Source organism: Pogona vitticeps, chromosome 2, assembly GCF_051106095.1.
Source record: "Pogona vitticeps strain Pit_001003342236 chromosome 2, PviZW2.1, whole genome shotgun sequence".
NCBI classification, from domain to species: domain Eukaryota; kingdom Metazoa; phylum Chordata; class Lepidosauria; order Squamata; family Agamidae; genus Pogona; species Pogona vitticeps.
This window is the reverse complement of record NC_135784.1, coordinates 160949539-160968221: the sequence shown is the minus strand read 5'-3', so window position 1 is coordinate 160968221 and position 18683 is coordinate 160949539. Positions and strand designations below refer to the sequence as shown.

At 38.7% G+C, this 18683-nt stretch overlaps 1 protein-coding gene across 4 annotated transcripts in view; it reads right to left on the bottom strand.

Annotated features, from left to right (window-relative positions):
- Window positions 1-18683, bottom strand: part of HELZ (helicase with zinc finger) — a 172012-nt gene that overhangs the window by 114262 nt on the left and 39067 nt on the right. For all 4 annotated transcript variants that reach the window (XM_072991020.2, XM_072991023.2, XM_072991022.2 and 1 more), the window contains exons 5-9: window positions 17530-17581; window positions 15559-15634; window positions 10742-10940; window positions 8845-8952; window positions 7818-8115 (exon numbers count right to left, since the gene is read on the bottom strand). In XM_072991020.2, the coding sequence (XP_072847121.2) occupies window positions 7818-8115; window positions 8845-8952; window positions 10742-10940; window positions 15559-15634; window positions 17530-17581 (733 nt within the window). The remainder of the gene's footprint in view (window positions 1-7817; window positions 8116-8844; window positions 8953-10741; window positions 10941-15558; window positions 15635-17529; window positions 17582-18683) is intronic.

Below are 18683 nucleotides of genomic sequence, written 5' to 3'. Positions count from 1 at the left end.
TTCATGCCACCCCAATGGATATATTTAAAGTGGGGGGAAAACAATAGCTTTTGTTACCCTGGAAGCTTTAGGAAGGTGAGAAGTGCCCCAAGTCCCCAAACCAAAGAATTAAAATCAGAAATTCAGAAACTGTGGATTCGTTCCCTCCCCCTGCAAATATTTATGCTGTTTTCAGTTATTACCAGTGTTGCCCATGTTGAGTACTGGGGGGGGGGTGAAAATGGGGCCAACAGGCCCATTAAAGTTGCTCACCCGAGCATAAACTGTGCACAGTTTTTGAGTTTCTTATACAAATATAATCTGGTTTTGCATTTGTATTATTTAAAGACGGCACAACCTTTTCTAATTTTTTCTGAATTATAGAGATTCAGAAAGGCGCTTTATTGGATTACAGCGTCAAAAGTGCAATGCTGGCAACTCTTAATTTAAAAAAAAATCTCACATCTCTTGGCAAAGAAGGTCTGCTTCCACCACCAAATGTGGCGTCCATTCTGATCACAAAAGAAGCAGCTCCCCTTCCCTTACATCAGCCTATATGAGAAGCAAGCTTGAAATGGATGCAGAAGTGACCAAAGCCTCCTGTGCCAGATGTCTGTGTTACCATCCTTCTACTCTTCAAAAGGGCCGGCATTAAACATACACAGAACAGATAAGTCAACTTGCCAGATATTGACTTTTTTTTTTAAATTCTTGAAGGCTTTCACGGCCGGGATCTGATGGTTGTTGTGGGTTTTTCGGGCTGTTGCAATAGAGCATGGACTGAGTTTCTACTCCAGTCCTCTGAAGATGCCGGCCACAGAGACTGGCGAAACGTCAGGAAGAACAACCTTCAAAACATGCCCTGAAAAACCCACAACAACCATCTTATTTTCTTTTTCTTGTCCACATCTCCCTTTGGTAACCTAGAGCTCATCTATTTTAGGTAACCAGAATCTCAATTACATTTGCTAATGAAGAACCAGATTCTATTCCCAAAAAACACTAACAGTATTGTTCTGGAATATGTAAAGCTATTCAGTCTGTAAAAACACACATAATATGAACACTGCTCATGAATGTAGGTTCTTCAATCACATGTTGTTATGGTTTGCACTGCCGCCATTGCTGTTGCCCTTGATCTACAAAGTACTCAGTACAAGAATTGGCTGTTAAAATCAAAGAGGACAGAAATGCTTTTGGAGACAAATCGATTCAACCATGGGAATAATATGTGGAATACTTTTTTTGTGTTTTCTGCCTTGAGTTTAAACGCCATAAAAACGGAGTATTCGGCCTCTGCAAGTTGACTACATGACTTGCTAAAATGATGCCTTTGATTACTCCCTCTTTTACATGAAGAAGAAACAGCGGTTCCTGAAAAGGCCGGTCATCCCCTTAAAAACCACTTTTAATTTACACTTGTCATACCTTGTAACAATACAACTCATGCAGTCTTCTTGTTTTAAGCTATAGATAATTTAATAATCCAGAAAAATCAGTATGGCATTTGCTTTACATCTATGCTCCATCACTGCTGGAAATGTAAATGTATTGTACATAAATAAAGAATAGAATGAGCAAAAAGCTCCTGCAGTCATAGCCAACCCAGATTCAGAGAAAACACAAGGTTTCACTTTGCTGCATAATTAGTGCAGCTCATCATAAGAATCTGAAAGTAATGCAGATCAAGCATAGTTTGATGTGCTACAAACCTGAGACAAATTCATGAATTATAAAGTCTGGGCTGTCATCACACTTGCCTAGCCCTGCCTCTCATTTTGGTCCCATTCTTCATAATTTCAGGTCTGGATCTGTCCATGGATAGACATTAAATGCCAGCAAGAACCACGGAAAACCTGGCTTATTTTAGACAAGCCTCTATGCTATTTATATCTGGGTCTGAAACTATGAAGAATATAATGAGAATGGGGCAAAGCTAAGTGTTCGCCCTAAAGCATGTTCACAATGCTGGCATTTATATCACCTGAATAGGGTTCTGATAAAGCTCCATCCCCACATTAAAAAATAAGATGGTAAGAATATCAAAAACAGAAGTCTCCATTCTGAAAGAGACAAGCTTGGATACCCAAAAACTAAAAGAATGGCTGAAATTCTGTCATTTAGCATAGTAAGTCACAACTAGCATAGGCCCACTGAATCAGTGGATATTTGGTAAGTCAACTCCTCTGCAAGTCCCTGATTCAATGAGCCTACTCTAGTTGCAACATACTACATTAAGCAACAAGAATTTCAGCCATTTTTTGCATACTATTAGTCCTACATGTTTTGCATTTACTTCTCTGTATTCTAGCCAGCTCTGAAGCCCTGAAAGAATCAGAAATTTACCATGTATGCTGAGAACTGTGTCAGACTCAAGGGCATGCTGGGCAATTTCCACCAGAAATCAGGCCTTCCCGGCATTTGCCCTATCACTTTGGAACAGTCTCCCACTGGAGATCTGGCAGTGGGAGACTGTTCCAAAGGCCCCCTCCCTCCAGACTTTCAAAAAGATAGTAAAAACTGAACTCTTTAAAGGGGCCTTTAAGACATTCTTCTCCAAAAATTAACAATGGCTTAATTTTTTACCTTGGGGGAATAGATGCCATCACTGAGTTCTTAGTTTGAGTTTTGTTATGTGCTTCATTTTTAAAAAACATCTGTTTTTGGAAGGTAGGGGTGGGCTGTGAGGGGATGATTTCTGATTGTATGACTGCCCAGAGCAATGGGTGTTCATTAAGTGGGGCAATATAAAAATGTTATAAGTACACTTAGCACATTGTCAGAAGTTGTGCTCCCTCTAATTGGTAATCTGAGTGCTCCTCATTATTTCTACACCTTACAGTTGGCCATGCTTTGTCCCATGATGGGCCACTGGAAGGTAAACATACCCTGAATTCACAAATTTGATCACTGAGACACACTTCTCGGAGTAAATCAGAAACAGAACCAAACTAATCTCAGTGAATACCCATACCCCTTAATGTCTACTTTGGCTGTCACTGCTTCAGTTTCTCCTTGACTTTGTGTTACAAAAATTTATTTAAAAAATTAACATTTTTATGTAATGCCAAGGAAACTAGTTTGAGGGACTTAAATATTCCTGAGACCTAGTTACAGTTGTGTTCAAAATTATTCAACCCCCACTGAAATTGAATGTTTTGGCCATTTTGACATTGATTTTGATCATTCAGTCATCTTGCTTACATTTACATGAAAGAGGCACTTGTAGGTCAGAGAAATATAACCTTAAGTTTATAATGAAATAACCACAAATGTCTTTTCTGTGCTCACATCATTATTAGTTTTTATTCAACCCCCAAGTGACATTCAATCTTAGTACTTAGTACAACATCCTTTTACAGTTATAACAGCTTTTAAACGTGAAGCATAGCTTGACACAAGTGTCTTGCAGCGATCTACGGGTATCTTCGCCCATTCTTCATGGGCAAAAGCCTCCAGTTCAGTCAAATTCTTAGGCTTGCGCACTGCAACTGCTTTCTTTAAGTCCCACCAGAGGTTCTCAATCGGATTTAAGTCTGGTGACTGCGATGGCCACTCCAAAATGTTCCAGCCTTTCCTCTGCAACCATGCTCTAGTGGACTTGGAGGTATGCTTGAGATCATTGTCCTGTGGAAAGGTCCAACGTCTCCCAAGCCTCAGGTGTGTGACGGACTGCATCACATTTTCATCCAATATCTCCTGGTACTGAAGAGAATTCATGGTACCTTGTACACGCTGAAGCTTCCCTGTACCTGCAGAAGCAAAACAGCCCCAAAGCATTATTGACCCTCCGCCATGCTTCACAGTAGGCAAGGTGTTCTTTTCGTCATATGCCTTGTTCTTCCTCCTCCAAACATAGCGTTGATCCATGGGCCCAAACAGTTCTAATTTTGTTTCATCAGTCCACAGAACACTATCCCACAACTTTTGTGGTTTGCCCACATGACTTTTGGCATACTGCAGTCGACGCTTCTTATTCTTGGGAGACAGCAAGGGGGTGCGCCAGGGGGTTCTGGCATGGAGACCTTCATTACGCAGTGTGCGCCTTATTGTCTGAGCTGAAACTTCTATACCCACATCTGACAAATCTTTTTTCAGTTCCTCAGCAGTCGCACGGGGACTTTTCACCACTCTACGCTTTAGGTAGCGCACAGCAGTCGAAGTCAGCATCTTCTTTCTTCCACGACCAGGTAGCATTTCAACAGTGTCCTTTGCCTTGAATTTGTGAATGATGCTTCCTATGGTGTCTCTTGGTATGTTTAACTTCTTTGCAATCTTCTTATAGCCATTGCCCTTCCTGTGAAGACAAATCACCTCTTCTCTTGTCTTCCTGGACCATTCTCTTGACTTCACCATGTTTGTAACCACACCAGTAAATGTCTAGAAGGAGCTGAGTATCACAGTCATTTTAAAGCTGCCTAATTGGTGCTTATTATGCTTGATTGGTGCTCGGTGACATCCACAGGTGTTTTCAATACCTGATCGAAAACACCTGAATGAACCTCTCTTCTTCAGAGTGGTAGTCTTTAAGGGGTTGAATAATTGTGGCAATGAAGAAACCACAAAAGAAACATTTACTACTGTATTACATAAACAATTGATGTTATTTTAGTTGCATTTGGTTCTTTAAAATGTCCTTGTAGGATTTCATTCTGAATACAATTCCAAATGTACACTATAGTCCCTAAACCCCTTTACAGCATTGGGGGTTGAATAATTTTGAACACAACTGTATATCAAAACACAGAATAAGTCATGTTTCCATTCCTCAATGACATAATATATTTGTGGCACTGCACCCCAATTAAAATGAGAATGTATTCGCGAAGGCTTTCACGACCGGGACCTAATGGTTGTTGTGGGTTTTTCGGGCTCTTTGGCCGTGTTCTGAAGGCTGTTCTTCCTGACGTTTTGCCAGTCTCTGAGGCCAGCATCTTCAGAGGACAGCACTCTGTGCTCTGGTCTTCAGAGGACAGAGTGCTGTCCTCTGAAGATGCCGGCCACAGAGATTGGCGAAAGGTTAGGAAGAACAACCTTCAGAACACAGCCAAAGAGCCCGAAAAACCCACAACAACCCAAATGAGAATGCTCTAATTCAGTGGATCCCAACCTTGGGTCCCCAGATATTCTTGGACTACACCCCCCATACAGATATTTTTAATGTTGACAAGTCTGTGCCCACCTACGCTCTGTGGCAAATGGCCCTGGGTAAAGGCACTGGTATTTTTTTCTTATTTAAATCATCAAGAACACTGCATATGCAAATCCACAAGTACAAAAGAATATATTAATATTGGGGTTGCCCAGCTATTAATAGCAGTAATTTTTCCTTACGCACTGAGTTCTCTTTTCAGTATCACCTCCAATCTATCAAAGTATTTGTGGCTGAATAACAATTTAAGTTCAATTTAACAATTTAAGTTGTGGTTTATATCGAGATTTTTGTGGACACTTAGATATTTACAGCTTTTCTGCTCCTTAAGTATTGATTAAACTATTTATTAATAATTTCATAGTTATTGCCCTCTGAGTAGACAATAGGACCGATTAACTTTTTAGTTTACACACAGAGCAGATAAGACTGTAAACACAAATGACATAAAAAAGGATTACCCTTGGTGCTGTCATAGTTCCATCCTACCATTAACATTCCACTCTGCCTGCCTGCAACTCACCCATTCACAACCTTACTTATTGCAGCAACACCAGCAAAATATAACCTTCTGTGGTTATTACATCAATACAGCTCCTTGATTCAACAATGTCCAGTGCCACAAAGGCTGTAAGGCTCGATTCTGTTTAGTCTCTCTTTTGCTAGATACATCTCACTGCTCATGCCAGATGCATTTTTGCCTGTTCAATGTGTTTTCTTCCTTCACTTACGGGTATTTCACCTTGGAGACTTCCTCCTCACAACACGAGTGAATGTGAACTCTTGCTTCATTTCTTGCAGCCAATATGCATATAATAACCATATTCTAGAAGCCCTCTATATTATTTATTTGTTTGTTTGTTTGTTTGTTTGTTTGTTTGTTTATTTATTTATATGCTGCCCACACTACCCAAAGGTCTCTGGGCGGCTTACAACATTTAAAATACAAAAAAAAATCAAAATTTAAAATACAATTAAAATATATAAATATATATATATATGACACTACAACTTTATTTTTCTATTATATAATGCCTAATGGCTAAGTAAGCTTTGTGCCTTTCTCTTGATTTTTTTTTAGTTACTTATGTATTCAATTTGCATCCTGGCTTTCTCCCCAAAATAGGATTTGAGATGGCTTACATTAACATTTGAAAAATAAAATTAAATAATAATTTGAATACAAACAGAAAACAGAGCTGAAAAACACGTGCAAAATAAAATACAGCATCTATGCACCGAAAATCGACATTATCAAAAACTGAGGTGAGCTGCTAAAGGCCTACATTGACTACATTAGTTACATCATGTAAGGCTGAGGATGTCATCAGCCACAGCCATTTTTTTGAGAATTAATGTTTCCAATTCATCTCCCTTTCAGGGCTACAGGATGGGGGCACAGTCTTTCATGTCCAGAAATCACCACTGTCAAGACCACAACTATAACTTGTAGCCTGATCCACATACCAAGACTTTTTGTTGTGTGTCCACCATTATCCTTATGGAACTTCTTTCCCAGAATAGCCCACTAAGCTCAGTCCCTACAGACTCTGTGTTTAAGTTTTCTTCTGTTTCTGTGCAGATGGACTGACTCAGTGGGTAATGCTGTTGCCAATTGTTCACCGTTGCCAATCATCTGATTTGACTGTCTATCTTTGAATTTCTTTTTATAATGCTTGTAGGGGCTGATAGAACCAAAATCATAGAATAATGAAGTTGGTAGGGGCCTATAAGACCATCAAGTCCAACCACCTGCTTGATGAAAGAATATCGTTCAAAGGATATCTGCCAGGTGCTTGTCTAAGTTTCTCTTAGAATGACAAAATTCTCTTGTCCTTGTCTTGTTCTTGTTGTTTCGCTTTGACATGGCTGAAATATCAAGATCTGACGCCTGACTCAAAGGAAAAGGCAGTCTCCACACTGACACTCAGTTTGCCAAACTGCACAGAAACTGCTTAGTTCTCTTTTCTTGTCATTTAGCTAGCTAATAAAAGTTTCTATACTGCAGGCATCTCCATTTATCCTACATCCAACTGTTAATTCCAGCTAAAGTAGATCTAATGAATCCATGGGTCTACCATATTTATGACTAATAGTTGGAACTAGCCCATCACCTTAAACCACTGTTGCCTAAAATAGCCAAAAAACAATGTACACTGTCATGTTAGTCATAGAGAAATGCCTCTAATGGAAGACATTTTCTGAGCTGCTTAAGTGACAAGAGGCTTCAGTTTTTAGATTATTTTTTAGGTTTTAACTTATGAAGTACTGTTATTATTCTGTACCTTATACACTGTCTTTGTTGCAATTCTGGGGGACAGAGGAGGATCTCAAATGAATGAAATAGAAAAATTAAAAACTGCTATCTCAATCCTGATGTAACACACATTAGAAGGAGCTGAAAAATTGTTCTCTTTGCCTCTCCTTATGCCATGATAAAAGTATGAAGTGTGCTATTTTTAACGTAACAGGTGACTGCAAGCAGAGATTACAGCAAGATCACAACTTCAGTAAAAGCAGAGGGCTATGAATCAGAAGAAAGCAAGCCCTGTGAGTTCTCAGATTCAGGGCCATGAATACTACAGTTACACATATCAAAAACCATCCCACTGGCAGTTTATTAAAAAAATTAGATAATATAATCATTTCTTTATTTTATTTAGAAATAAAAGAATGCAACTAATACCTTCTGTGGAAGCAGCATCTATCATCACTCGTTGCATTAAAACTGGTTCGGTCCCAAAATCAAATACCACAGTTTGGCGAAATGTCCCAAAGATTTCTGTGCTAAAGGCAATGCTGATTTTGTACATAGAGTGATCGATTCCATTCTGGGCCATTTTTCCTCCGATCCATTCCTGGCAGTTTGATGGGACTTCTTGTGAGACCTGGGTGGTGCGATCGCCAGCAGATATTGCTGTGATACTGAAATGAGGACGATGGGCATCATAAAGCAATGCCACCCGATACAGGATTCTTGCAGGCTGAGAAAGAATAAAATTGTATAAATAATGAGGCAAGGGTAAGAAACAGGCTTGCCCAAGGCTCCCTGCTGAGTCCCAGGCTTGAGGCAAAAGTGGGCTCAGCACATAATGCAGCAAGGTACAGTACTGAAATTCTATAACCATGCACATATTTGCACAACTGTTTAGTTCACAGCTGTAACAAAAATGGACGCACATATTCTACTAAATGAGCTAGATCCAGAATTTATTTCCTTTGCCTCAAACCAAGAGGTTGCTTCCACATACCAGGGCTTCCGATCCAGTGGATTATTTCCACTGCTACAATATAGGAAGATGGCATTTCTGTCAACCAGCCCTCCCCTGCAGTCCCTTTTACTCTCAAAACTCTACTTCTGGGTTTGTGGGACAAGCACTAGCAGCTGCAGAAGAGGGAAACAGTGAGAACTGGTCCACACCAACACACTGGCAGGAACATTCGAAGCAGAGATCTACTCATGAAACATTTCTATAGCTGAAATAAGACACAGGATCCAAACAGCTACATTGGGTGTGTTCTCTTTCCCTTAAAAGCATAAATGTCAAAAACATAGGATGCTTAAAATATTAACTGAAACACTTATAATTTCATGTAAGTTTCATATTATTTCCAGGAAAAAAATTAAATAAAGTATGTTGTATTGCAAAGCAAATTGCAGTAATAACAGTAATACGTAGTGGAGATATTAGTAACAACAACAGGAAACTTACCTTACACGTGAGAGCAAATGTCCACATCTGTTGTGATTTTTTGGTAGTGACAGTTAGTGACAGCTCAGGGTTGTGTTCAATTCTCACACCATCTAGGCATTCACTAAGCTAGAAAAATAAGTCAGTGTTACAAAGTGTATGCCAGCAATAGGTTGAAAGAATAATACTTGATTTTCTATAAAGAGAAAGCATTCTTAACAGGACAAACACTTGGAAATGCTCACTTCAGCGAAATCAGCAAAGATTTGCAACAGATAACTAATTAACTGACTTATAATAAATACTGCCCTATTTACACACACACACATACACAAAAGTAGTCAGAAACAGCTTAGAGAAAATTCAGTTGTAATGAATTTAGAATGGCATCACAGATTAGGATCTTATACCATCTCAACCTTGGTTGAATCGGGGGCGGGGGGGAATCAAGACTTAATGCTTATTTTATATATTCCCTCTCTTAAGCCAATTGAGTACCTTCTGTGATGCACCACCAGATCATCTCAGGCAATGCTCCTCTGGGTGGCCACTCCAAAGGCCAGAAAATCATCTACAAGAAGCCAGGCCTTCTCAGTAGTAGCACCAGCTCTTTGGAACCACCTCCTAGTTGAGCTGTGCTTGGCTCCCTCGCTCTCCACTTTTAGGAGGCTGCTGAAGATACTGCTCTTCAGAGGGACATTTCAAAGCAACCTTGCTTGATCTTCTTTGTCTCATGCCTTGTGGTCTTAATATGGAAATGTAATGCCATCTTGGTTGGACCACCGGGTTAATTTGTTCTATTTGATTTGTTTTAATATGTTATAAGCCACCAATAGTGCTTTGCATTAAAAGTGCAGTATATAAATTAAAGAAATAAATAATAAATAACTTGTTCAAAAAGAGCCACCTTAACAAGTACAAGGAGCTACACTTAGGAGACCACTAATTCAAGGATGGTAAGACAAATGTTGAGAATCCACTTCATTTTCTACCAGCTTTGTATCCCAACAAACCACACCTGCTACTGACTACACCAGAAGTGACCAGAAAATACCTCAAATGGCATACAATAGAGAACTGCACCACCCCATAGATATAAACCTCATTTTCCCCCCAAAATGTATAGGAAGGGTGATGGTGATGCTCTACAGACTCAATGGGTGCACAAAAGACCTCTGTAAGACAATATCTAAGCTGCTTGCCTATGGTCTACAATTAACAAAGGTAACACATGCAACAAAGAGCAAAAATCTTGCTGGCACAACAGAAATGACTGATAATGTGCAACATGTGATGAGCAATTCATGTATCAAAGAAAACCACATTATTCCTTTCAGAATCAATATATTTTTTTTTTCTGAGATAAAGACTTTAGATTATCATTAACAATTCAAATCAGCAATTTCATTTCTCCTATACTGAAACTTGGTTGGAAACAGACATAATGGATTGAATGCCTAGGTCTCACCATGATCTTCCTAACTCCTACTTGATATCTGTGAACAAACATAAACACAAAGCCCTTTAAAAAAACCTGAAGCTGTCTATCAAGATGATGCTGGCAACAATAATAATACATTATCAATTTCCATGCCTTATTTTATATCCTCAATGTATTTATTCTCTTAAGATACTACTGCCCTATTATACTTCCAAGAGGTTGGCAACCTGTGAGATCCTGAGTTATTTGGTACACTCCTGACAGAGACTCAAGGCCATGAAATATTTGAGTTCTCAAAAGAATATGCAGCAGACAGGTTTGACTGTGGAATTCCATACTCACACATACAGACACTGAGTGTTACACATTCTAAATGCCCTTTGTGAATGAATAACTGACAGTAGATTACGCCAAAAACTGGCTTATTTGTTAGTGTGAAATATCATTGCTGTGAAAAGTAATTTAATTTTGTCTTACCACTTTCTCAGGAGATAATGAATTCATCCATTTTTCTATCAAGGATTCCATGTAGCTCCCCAAACATTGCTTGTTTTCCTTCTGCTGTTTTAACCGTATCAAGCGGGATGCATACCGTTTCTGCCATTCTGTCAGCTCTTCCTGGGAATGTGCTGAAGTACACTGTGCACCATACCTGCAGATGCCTTGCTCTAAAAATCTACACAAAACAGGAAGTACTATTATTCCCCAATGCTTCCATTTAAAAACACCCCTCAAAAGCAGACCTTTCTTGGGAGATTTTAAACCACAAGATTTTAAATTTCTCAAATAAAAGCATGGATCAGGATTTTGTAGAGGTTTTTTTTAAAGGACATTAGTTCTCTGTAGGTTTAATCATAATAATACATAATAACCTTCGAACCTCAGAGCTGGAAGAAACCCTATGGATCATCAAGTCCAGCCCCTCTCAAGGAGGCACAGCGGGGAACTGAACTCCCAACCTCTGACTCCATAACCACAGACCTACACCACTGAGCTGCTTTTGAAACTAAATGACTTTCAAAATTAATTTGTGATCTGACATGACAACTTTGCTAGTCAAATAATTCACAAGCACAGGTCTTTAGATCATAACCACAGGAAATATTTATGCCAACGATTTGCAGATATTTAATGAATAGAAGAGGCAAACAGCAGATGACTATCCAATACTACCTTCTAAGTGTATTTTAATTTCAAACAGATACACATTAAACACAAACACTAGTAGACATGTTTCTCTGTGTTCTGTATCAGTGCATGATCTCTCCAAATTTTATGGAGTGACAGTGACACCAAGTGGTCTTTTCTGTTTATTTCAGGTTCACATCACTAGAAAAGAGATATGACCATATAAATCAAATTCCACATCTTTGGAATTATAATATATATGTAAATAGCTCACTCTGGATTTTCTTCCATAATGAAATTAATTTTTCTCATCAGTAATTTTTTCAACATGAAAATCTAGTTATAACCGTCTGCAGTCCATAGTAAGAAAAATTCTAACCTATTTTTTGAAAGTAGTATGGGTATTTTAGTAGGATCTTATGGGCATATATGAATTAAGGGTCACATCTTATATTTCCAACTGTCACTGCTAGACTCCTAAATAAATCATGCATTCAAGTTGCAAGTTAAGACTATTTTATTACACAGCTTGCTTTTAACAATTGACTAATGAATTAATCCAAAGAAAAACACTATCTTTCCATGGATATGTTTCACAAAATAAAATAAAAACTCCTTCATATATAAAAAACAGAATATTAATTGTTAACGTCTGGTGATACCTTATAATGCACTGTCTGAATAGTAAAATGTTTTACCCAATAAAGCCATTGCTCCAAGGAATCCTTTCATAGGAGACCATTTAAATCCAACTAGGATCGGTCAGTTACACTTACAGACTGACTCCCTGAAGGAAGCCACAGGCTTGAGTTTATAAGAGCTGAGCAGGGCAGTTGAGGGCAGGACATTCTGGAGATCGCTCCTTCATAGGGTCACTAAGTGTTAGAGGTGATTTGACACCACATAACAGCAGTAACAAGCTTCAATGTTGGTTTGTTTAAAAAAATTCAGCCCTACAAAAGAGGTGTACCCGTTGAAACTAGCAAAGATAGTTACTAACTGAACAGCAGCCACAACTCTATCAGAAACAAATCAAGCACATGAAAAAGAGAATTCACTTCTGAGTACTGAAACAAAGAGTAACGTAAACTATAAAATTACTCTATATACAGCATCAAGATCAAGAAGATCCATAATTTTAGTTGAGCATTGATTGAAATTCCAGAGAAGCTGAAAGATAAAGCAGAGATTAGACTGCAGGTTCAGTCTGGAATCCACTATAAGCAGTTAATCATGAAATCTGGTGAATGTGAAAGGGGCCAGTCCAAAAGAAAAGACTTTAAACTAATAGAGATGACAACCAAGTGGAAGCAGAGATATTAACAATGAGAGGGACAAACTGAGACGTGTTTCAACATCCTTCATATCGACAAACATGAGTCAATAGACTAGTCAAAGAAGCAAGAAAAATTCTGACAAGGTGAGTCTCTGGAACTTTCTATGGTATATTAGTCTCTGGGCACTTGAAGCTCCAGGATTAAGTGTGGAGTGCCGTCATACTTCAGCAAAGTAAAGTACAGTACCATGAGCAGAAATCACTATGACATGATGACCAAGGAAGCAAGTGGTACCTTTGTGAAGCAAACAAGCTCTCTTCTATAGAGGAGCATATTGACAAGAACACCCCTATTGGGTAACGGGAGTCTGACTCTCCAGCATTCCTATCATGGATTAAAGTATAATCCCAAGTGTCAATGGAGATGCTCCACCAAGTGGCATAATGGTGCAGGCAGTATTGACAAACTGAAATAGTGGAGGGGAGAGGAAAAATCATAGACTGCAGATGAAGAGAAGAAGCCGCCAAAACATTGCTTGATGACTGAGATCCTTTCTTAAAATGAAGAGGAGGAAGAACATTGGTCCTTGGACTGTTAGAACCATCGCTTGTGCTGTGTTGACTAAGTGTACTTTGGTAAGTAGATATTGACTGAAGTCCAGTGTGGCCATCACCCACATCACTCATGCCATTCATATTCATGAGCTGATTTGCATGAACCTATGAGAGGACTGGAGAGGCGGAGTCAGTAGCTACATGAGGCTTGGTGGGAGGAGGAGGAGTCAGATGGAGATTGGTATGAGATACTGATACAGATAGGGCTGGTTAGTCAGAGAGAGAGGGAACAGATACTGAGAGGGCTGGTTAGGAAAATAGGTACAGAAGGTAGTATTAATACAGCAAGAGAAAAGAAGTACGTACTGAGAGAACTGTTGATGATTTGCTTATGTATAATTTTATTTATTTATTTATTTATTTATTTATTTATTTATTTATTTATTTATTTATTTATATATATCCCGCCCATCTGGTATATTTATACCACTCTGAGCGGCTAACAACAACGTGTATCTGAGAAACTTCTGTTATTATTCAATCTGCTTCACTCCAATAAATAAGTTTTGTTTCTGTTCACAAGACAAATATTCTGACATACATCATTTAAATTGTGGACTGAAGTAATCCACTGGTGGCAGCAAGAAGAAAATGCGAATGAGCCTTTGTGAGGGAAAAACAAGCAGGGGCCACAAGGGCAAATGTCACATCCAGTAATAAAGTTACACTGTGTACACATGATTATGTCTTCAGCCAAGGCCATAACTTGTCAATAAAAAGTGTCCTGTTCTCTCCCTCCACAAGGTTCCATGGCTCCTTTAAGATTCTCCCCACCATCATGCTTCCCAGGATCAGAGGGACCTAAGGGAGGCTTGGAACTGGGGAGGGGTTGGTAAGAGGTATAGGGAAGTTTTATTAACATAATATAGCCACAGCTGATGACATCATCAGACTTAAGACAGTGTTATTTTAGATTACTGGATTTCAACCAATAGTTTCTTCCAAGAAAAGCTGGGATGATGCTGTGGTTGACTATCTCCATCTTCTTGGCTTTGGTCCTAGGTTTTCAAGAGGTGATCCACTGTGTTGTCTGTTTCAGAATTCAAAAGATCCTTCCTATTAAACACAGAGATCCTCAGTTCTACATCATGTGTCTTCCTGAACTCAGTCAGGCATAAGATTCTCTTTGAGGTGAAGTCTGCAATATGACTTGTTAAATGTTATGTGTAGTAAGGTAATGAGCTTCTGCTTGAAAGGAGAGGATTTATGTGTTCCTTTCAACAGTAACAATGGAATTAATATTTAGCTATACAATTTTATGTTTTCAGGGTAAGTATTAAACCACTGACAACCAATGTGGTATAGTCAATGGAGTATTAGGGCTACAGTTGGAAGAGACTTAATGTAACATAACAAAAGTTAAACCATTTATTAAGATGAATGGGTGTTTTCTATGAGGTCATACTGTGGAAAATCAGTCTCGCAGCTGCTGAACTTTGATGTATAATGTACAATCATCCTAATAAAACTGTACTGAATAAAGTGTGTAGCTTAGAGGAAGACAATTGAATAAAAAGCATTTTATTAAATAACTGAGCCAATGAGAAAGAGTGTTTAACAGATGAAGATGTTTTAAAACTGCTTAAAATCACTCAATCATTTCAGTTTTCTAATTTTAAGTTTATTCTCTTAGGTAAATACTCACCTAAAAGACTTGTTGCTAATATATCCATTTTTCTCAATCTTTACAATGCAAATGGCTTGAATTGTATGGTATAGCCTGTGGCCAATTCCATTTTCACTACCAAAAGATGACCAATGCTGAGCTGGCATGATATAATAATAATCACTTGCCCTCAAGTTAATTCTGTCTTATGAGAAATCTTTGCAGGGTTTTCTAGGTACAAAATACTCAAAAGTGGTTTCCCATTCCCTTCTTCTTGGACTGTGCAGGTTGCACAAGACTACACAGACTAGCTCTTTTCACAGAAAGCACAGTAGGAAATCAAATTCCTGAGGTCTGACTTTCCAGATGGATACCTAACTCAGTGAACTATCCAGCTCGCTAAGCATAATATGCATGTTTTAAAATCTTCAATGAATCACTTGGTTCATTTATATAGCTTACTTTAAAAGAGAGAGCTAGAGAGAAGGAGAAGTAGTAATAGTTATATAAGTGAGGAAAGTATGGGAGAGAGAATGAAAAATCTTCTCTTCCCTAGACATGTACAGTCTCCAAGGCCTTGTGTGCTAGATGGTAGATTTCTATCTTTCTCAAGTAATTTAAGTATATCAAGCGACACTTAGAGATAATGAAAAAAAAATATCATTTTACCTTTTGCATAATGTGTACTCCTCACTACTTGTCACTCCCCTGGGTGGGGGGCGAAACTGCCAGCCATCCTGAGATCCTGTGAGGTAATTATAATATCATTGTTATATTTATGGTTGCTGTTATTCTATAATTCCTGATACACTTGGTTCAATTATATGGTATGGGACGGATCACCAATTTCAAGCATCAAACAGTGAAACAGTTCAATCCCAACCTGATTGACAACATGACTTTCTATGACTGAGGAAGCCAATGATCGTTTGCCTCAATGACTCATAATTTTTTTAAAAAAATTGGGAATTCTTCTAATCCAAGACCACTTTATCATCTTTTTACACAAATCAGAAAGCACATGCAAGGCAGGAAGTATTGTGTATTCACTACACCGCCAGGACCAGTAGTGGCTACTTACGAGGCACTATATGATTCAATTGAATTATACTATAAAAGGATAGAGTTTCTCTTTAGAGAAAGGGAGCTGTAGTGAAGGAAAGAGGATATCAGACTAGTATCAGAAACAGAGAAAAATCACCAAACAAAAGGATTAGAGAACATATTAAAGTTGCAGAACTGTTTTAGGTCATTAGCAGCAATGCTAAATTGTTATCTAATTTAAAAATTCTGCAGAGTAGAACTCTTCCTCAATCACCCACTACTTGGAAAGTTAGCTTTGAAAATTAATTCCAAAGCTGAACAATAGAATATTACTATTAATACCAAAAAATGAACACTTTGACTCATTAAAGTTATTAATGAGGAAACTGAAGTACCGGTTGGCCCTCCTCTTGTCATTCCATATCCCCCCACACACATACAAAACAGAAAAGGGCCTATACTTACCTTCCAAAACTGAAAGCATACTGGGTAGCCCAAACTTAGCCTTGTAAGTGCTTTTGAACTATAATATTCAGCAGCTTTAGTTAAAAGTGCTAAAAGTCTTATGTCTTTTGCATCTCAGAGATACAGGTAAAGCCCACAAAGAGTTCCAAAACTGAGAATCATTGCTCCATACAAACAAACTCTCTCAGTTATACTTTTCTAAGATATAGGAAGGGCTGCCTAAAAGCACAGGCCCATGCAACATGGGCCTAAGACATCTGTGCCTGATGCAGCTGGGATTCATCTGCACAGCCATTCCCCTAAAGGCCTCTCTAGTGGAGAACATGGTTCAACCCAATGCTGAAGACCTGATTTGAGTTGCCATCCTTGGGTGGTTGCAAAACTATCTGCCCAAATAAAATAAATACACAATAAAGTGCCATATACATATGAACTGAACTGGCCTGAAAGAACTGGATTCAAAACGTAGTAGCTGAGTTGTCCGTGTCTAGCAGTTCAACAGTAGATTTGCACAACAAGAAGAGACCCTTTTTGATGGTCTTATGGTATTCAGAAGCCCTGAGAAATGCGATAGGCTCCTGACAACCGTAACTCAATCTTCCAAGTATTGTAATCCAAAGCATTTACACAGTTGGATCACCCAGATTAAATTTACTTTTGCAAGAGGAGACAGAACCTTTGTTGTTGTTGAAAACTGAAGGATGAAGTGATATATGGAGAGGGTATGCCCCATAATGGTGTTAAATTATCATTACCATAACTTTTCAAGTATTATTTTTAGAACATTAAATTTTAAGAGTCTTTTTTCTGGTGATGATCCATAAAAGTAAGGAATGTCCAAGTTCTGGAATAACCCTAAATCAGATGGAAGCAACTTCTATGAGTGGAAGCATCAATCACAAAATGTGTATCTGCCTGATCTTTTGTGAGCACCCACCCTGCTTCACCCCGCAATCCATCTTAATCAGGAGCATCCCCAACCACTAGGAGAGGTTCTTCAAAAGGCTGCTAGAAATAAGAGAAGAAAGTTACCTCCTGCTAAATACGCATCACCAACACTTCTTGGGACAGAAATTCAAGCCCATTATAACTTAACACAAAACAGAGCTCAGCCATCTGTTTTTAATTTACCTTCTTCTAGCTCCTCTGCATGGTATACCGAGGGTGGTTTACCAGCTGCTACCTGCAATTACAAAGCACAGACCTTAGTACAAAGGCGATTACTAGAACTGTCAAATAGAATTCTAAATGCTAATTGCATAAAAATGTAAAAAAGAATATTTGACACATTCCACTATGATTTCACTATTTAAAGGTAAAGGTTCCCCTTGACAATTTTTGTCCAGTTGTGTTTGACTCTGGGGGCGGTGCTCATCCCCATTTCCAAGCCGTAGAGCCAGCGTTTGTCCGAAGACAATCTTCCGTGGTCACATGGCCAGTGCGACTTAGACACGGAACGCTGTTACCTTCCCACCAAGGTGGTCCCTATTTATCTACTCACATTTGCATGCTTTCGAACCACAAGGTTGGCGGGAGCTGGGACAAGTGACGGGCGCTCACTCCGTCACGTGGATTTGATCTTACAGCTGAAGATCTACAGACCTTACAGCACAGAGGCTTCTGCGGTTTAGCCGCAGCGCCACCACGTCCCCTATGATTTCACTATTTGGCAGGACCAAAAATTATTAAATGGAACATAATTTATAAAAAGCAACATTACAGTGGCAGGTAAAAACCATCTGAGAGCACAATGTGAGCCCAAGGCTGGAGTACGGTTATTCGTGTAACACTAAGCTATATTTTAGAATTATACCTGAACCAAGCTTCAGTACTTATGCACTACAGACAAAACTCTCCTCCCTGTGACATAACAGCCTTTGTTGTGTTGGAACCCCAATAGGGAAGTCCTACCCAAAGAGCTTCCAACAGTTCAGGCTCTGTCAAAAATATTGTTTATCCAAGAATTCTAACTGTGCTAACAAAGCTTATTATGAGCTAAAATGAACCATATGTCTTTCTTGTTATGGTTCATACATTTTCATTTCTTTTACTAGAGCCTAGACATACTGAGTTAGAAATAAGAAGTTACCTGTAATTACTTCCTTTTATCAACAACAAAGATAAAACTAAATTACATTACAACTGTAAATTAACTGGGAGTAATGCCTTTCATAATGGAATTTCATTTTTAAAAGATGCTTTTCCAGACATGGAGCTTGGCTTCTTCAAAGAGAAGGAATATCATAAAATTCAAGTACAGCCTTCTGCTATTTCTCATGCTGCTA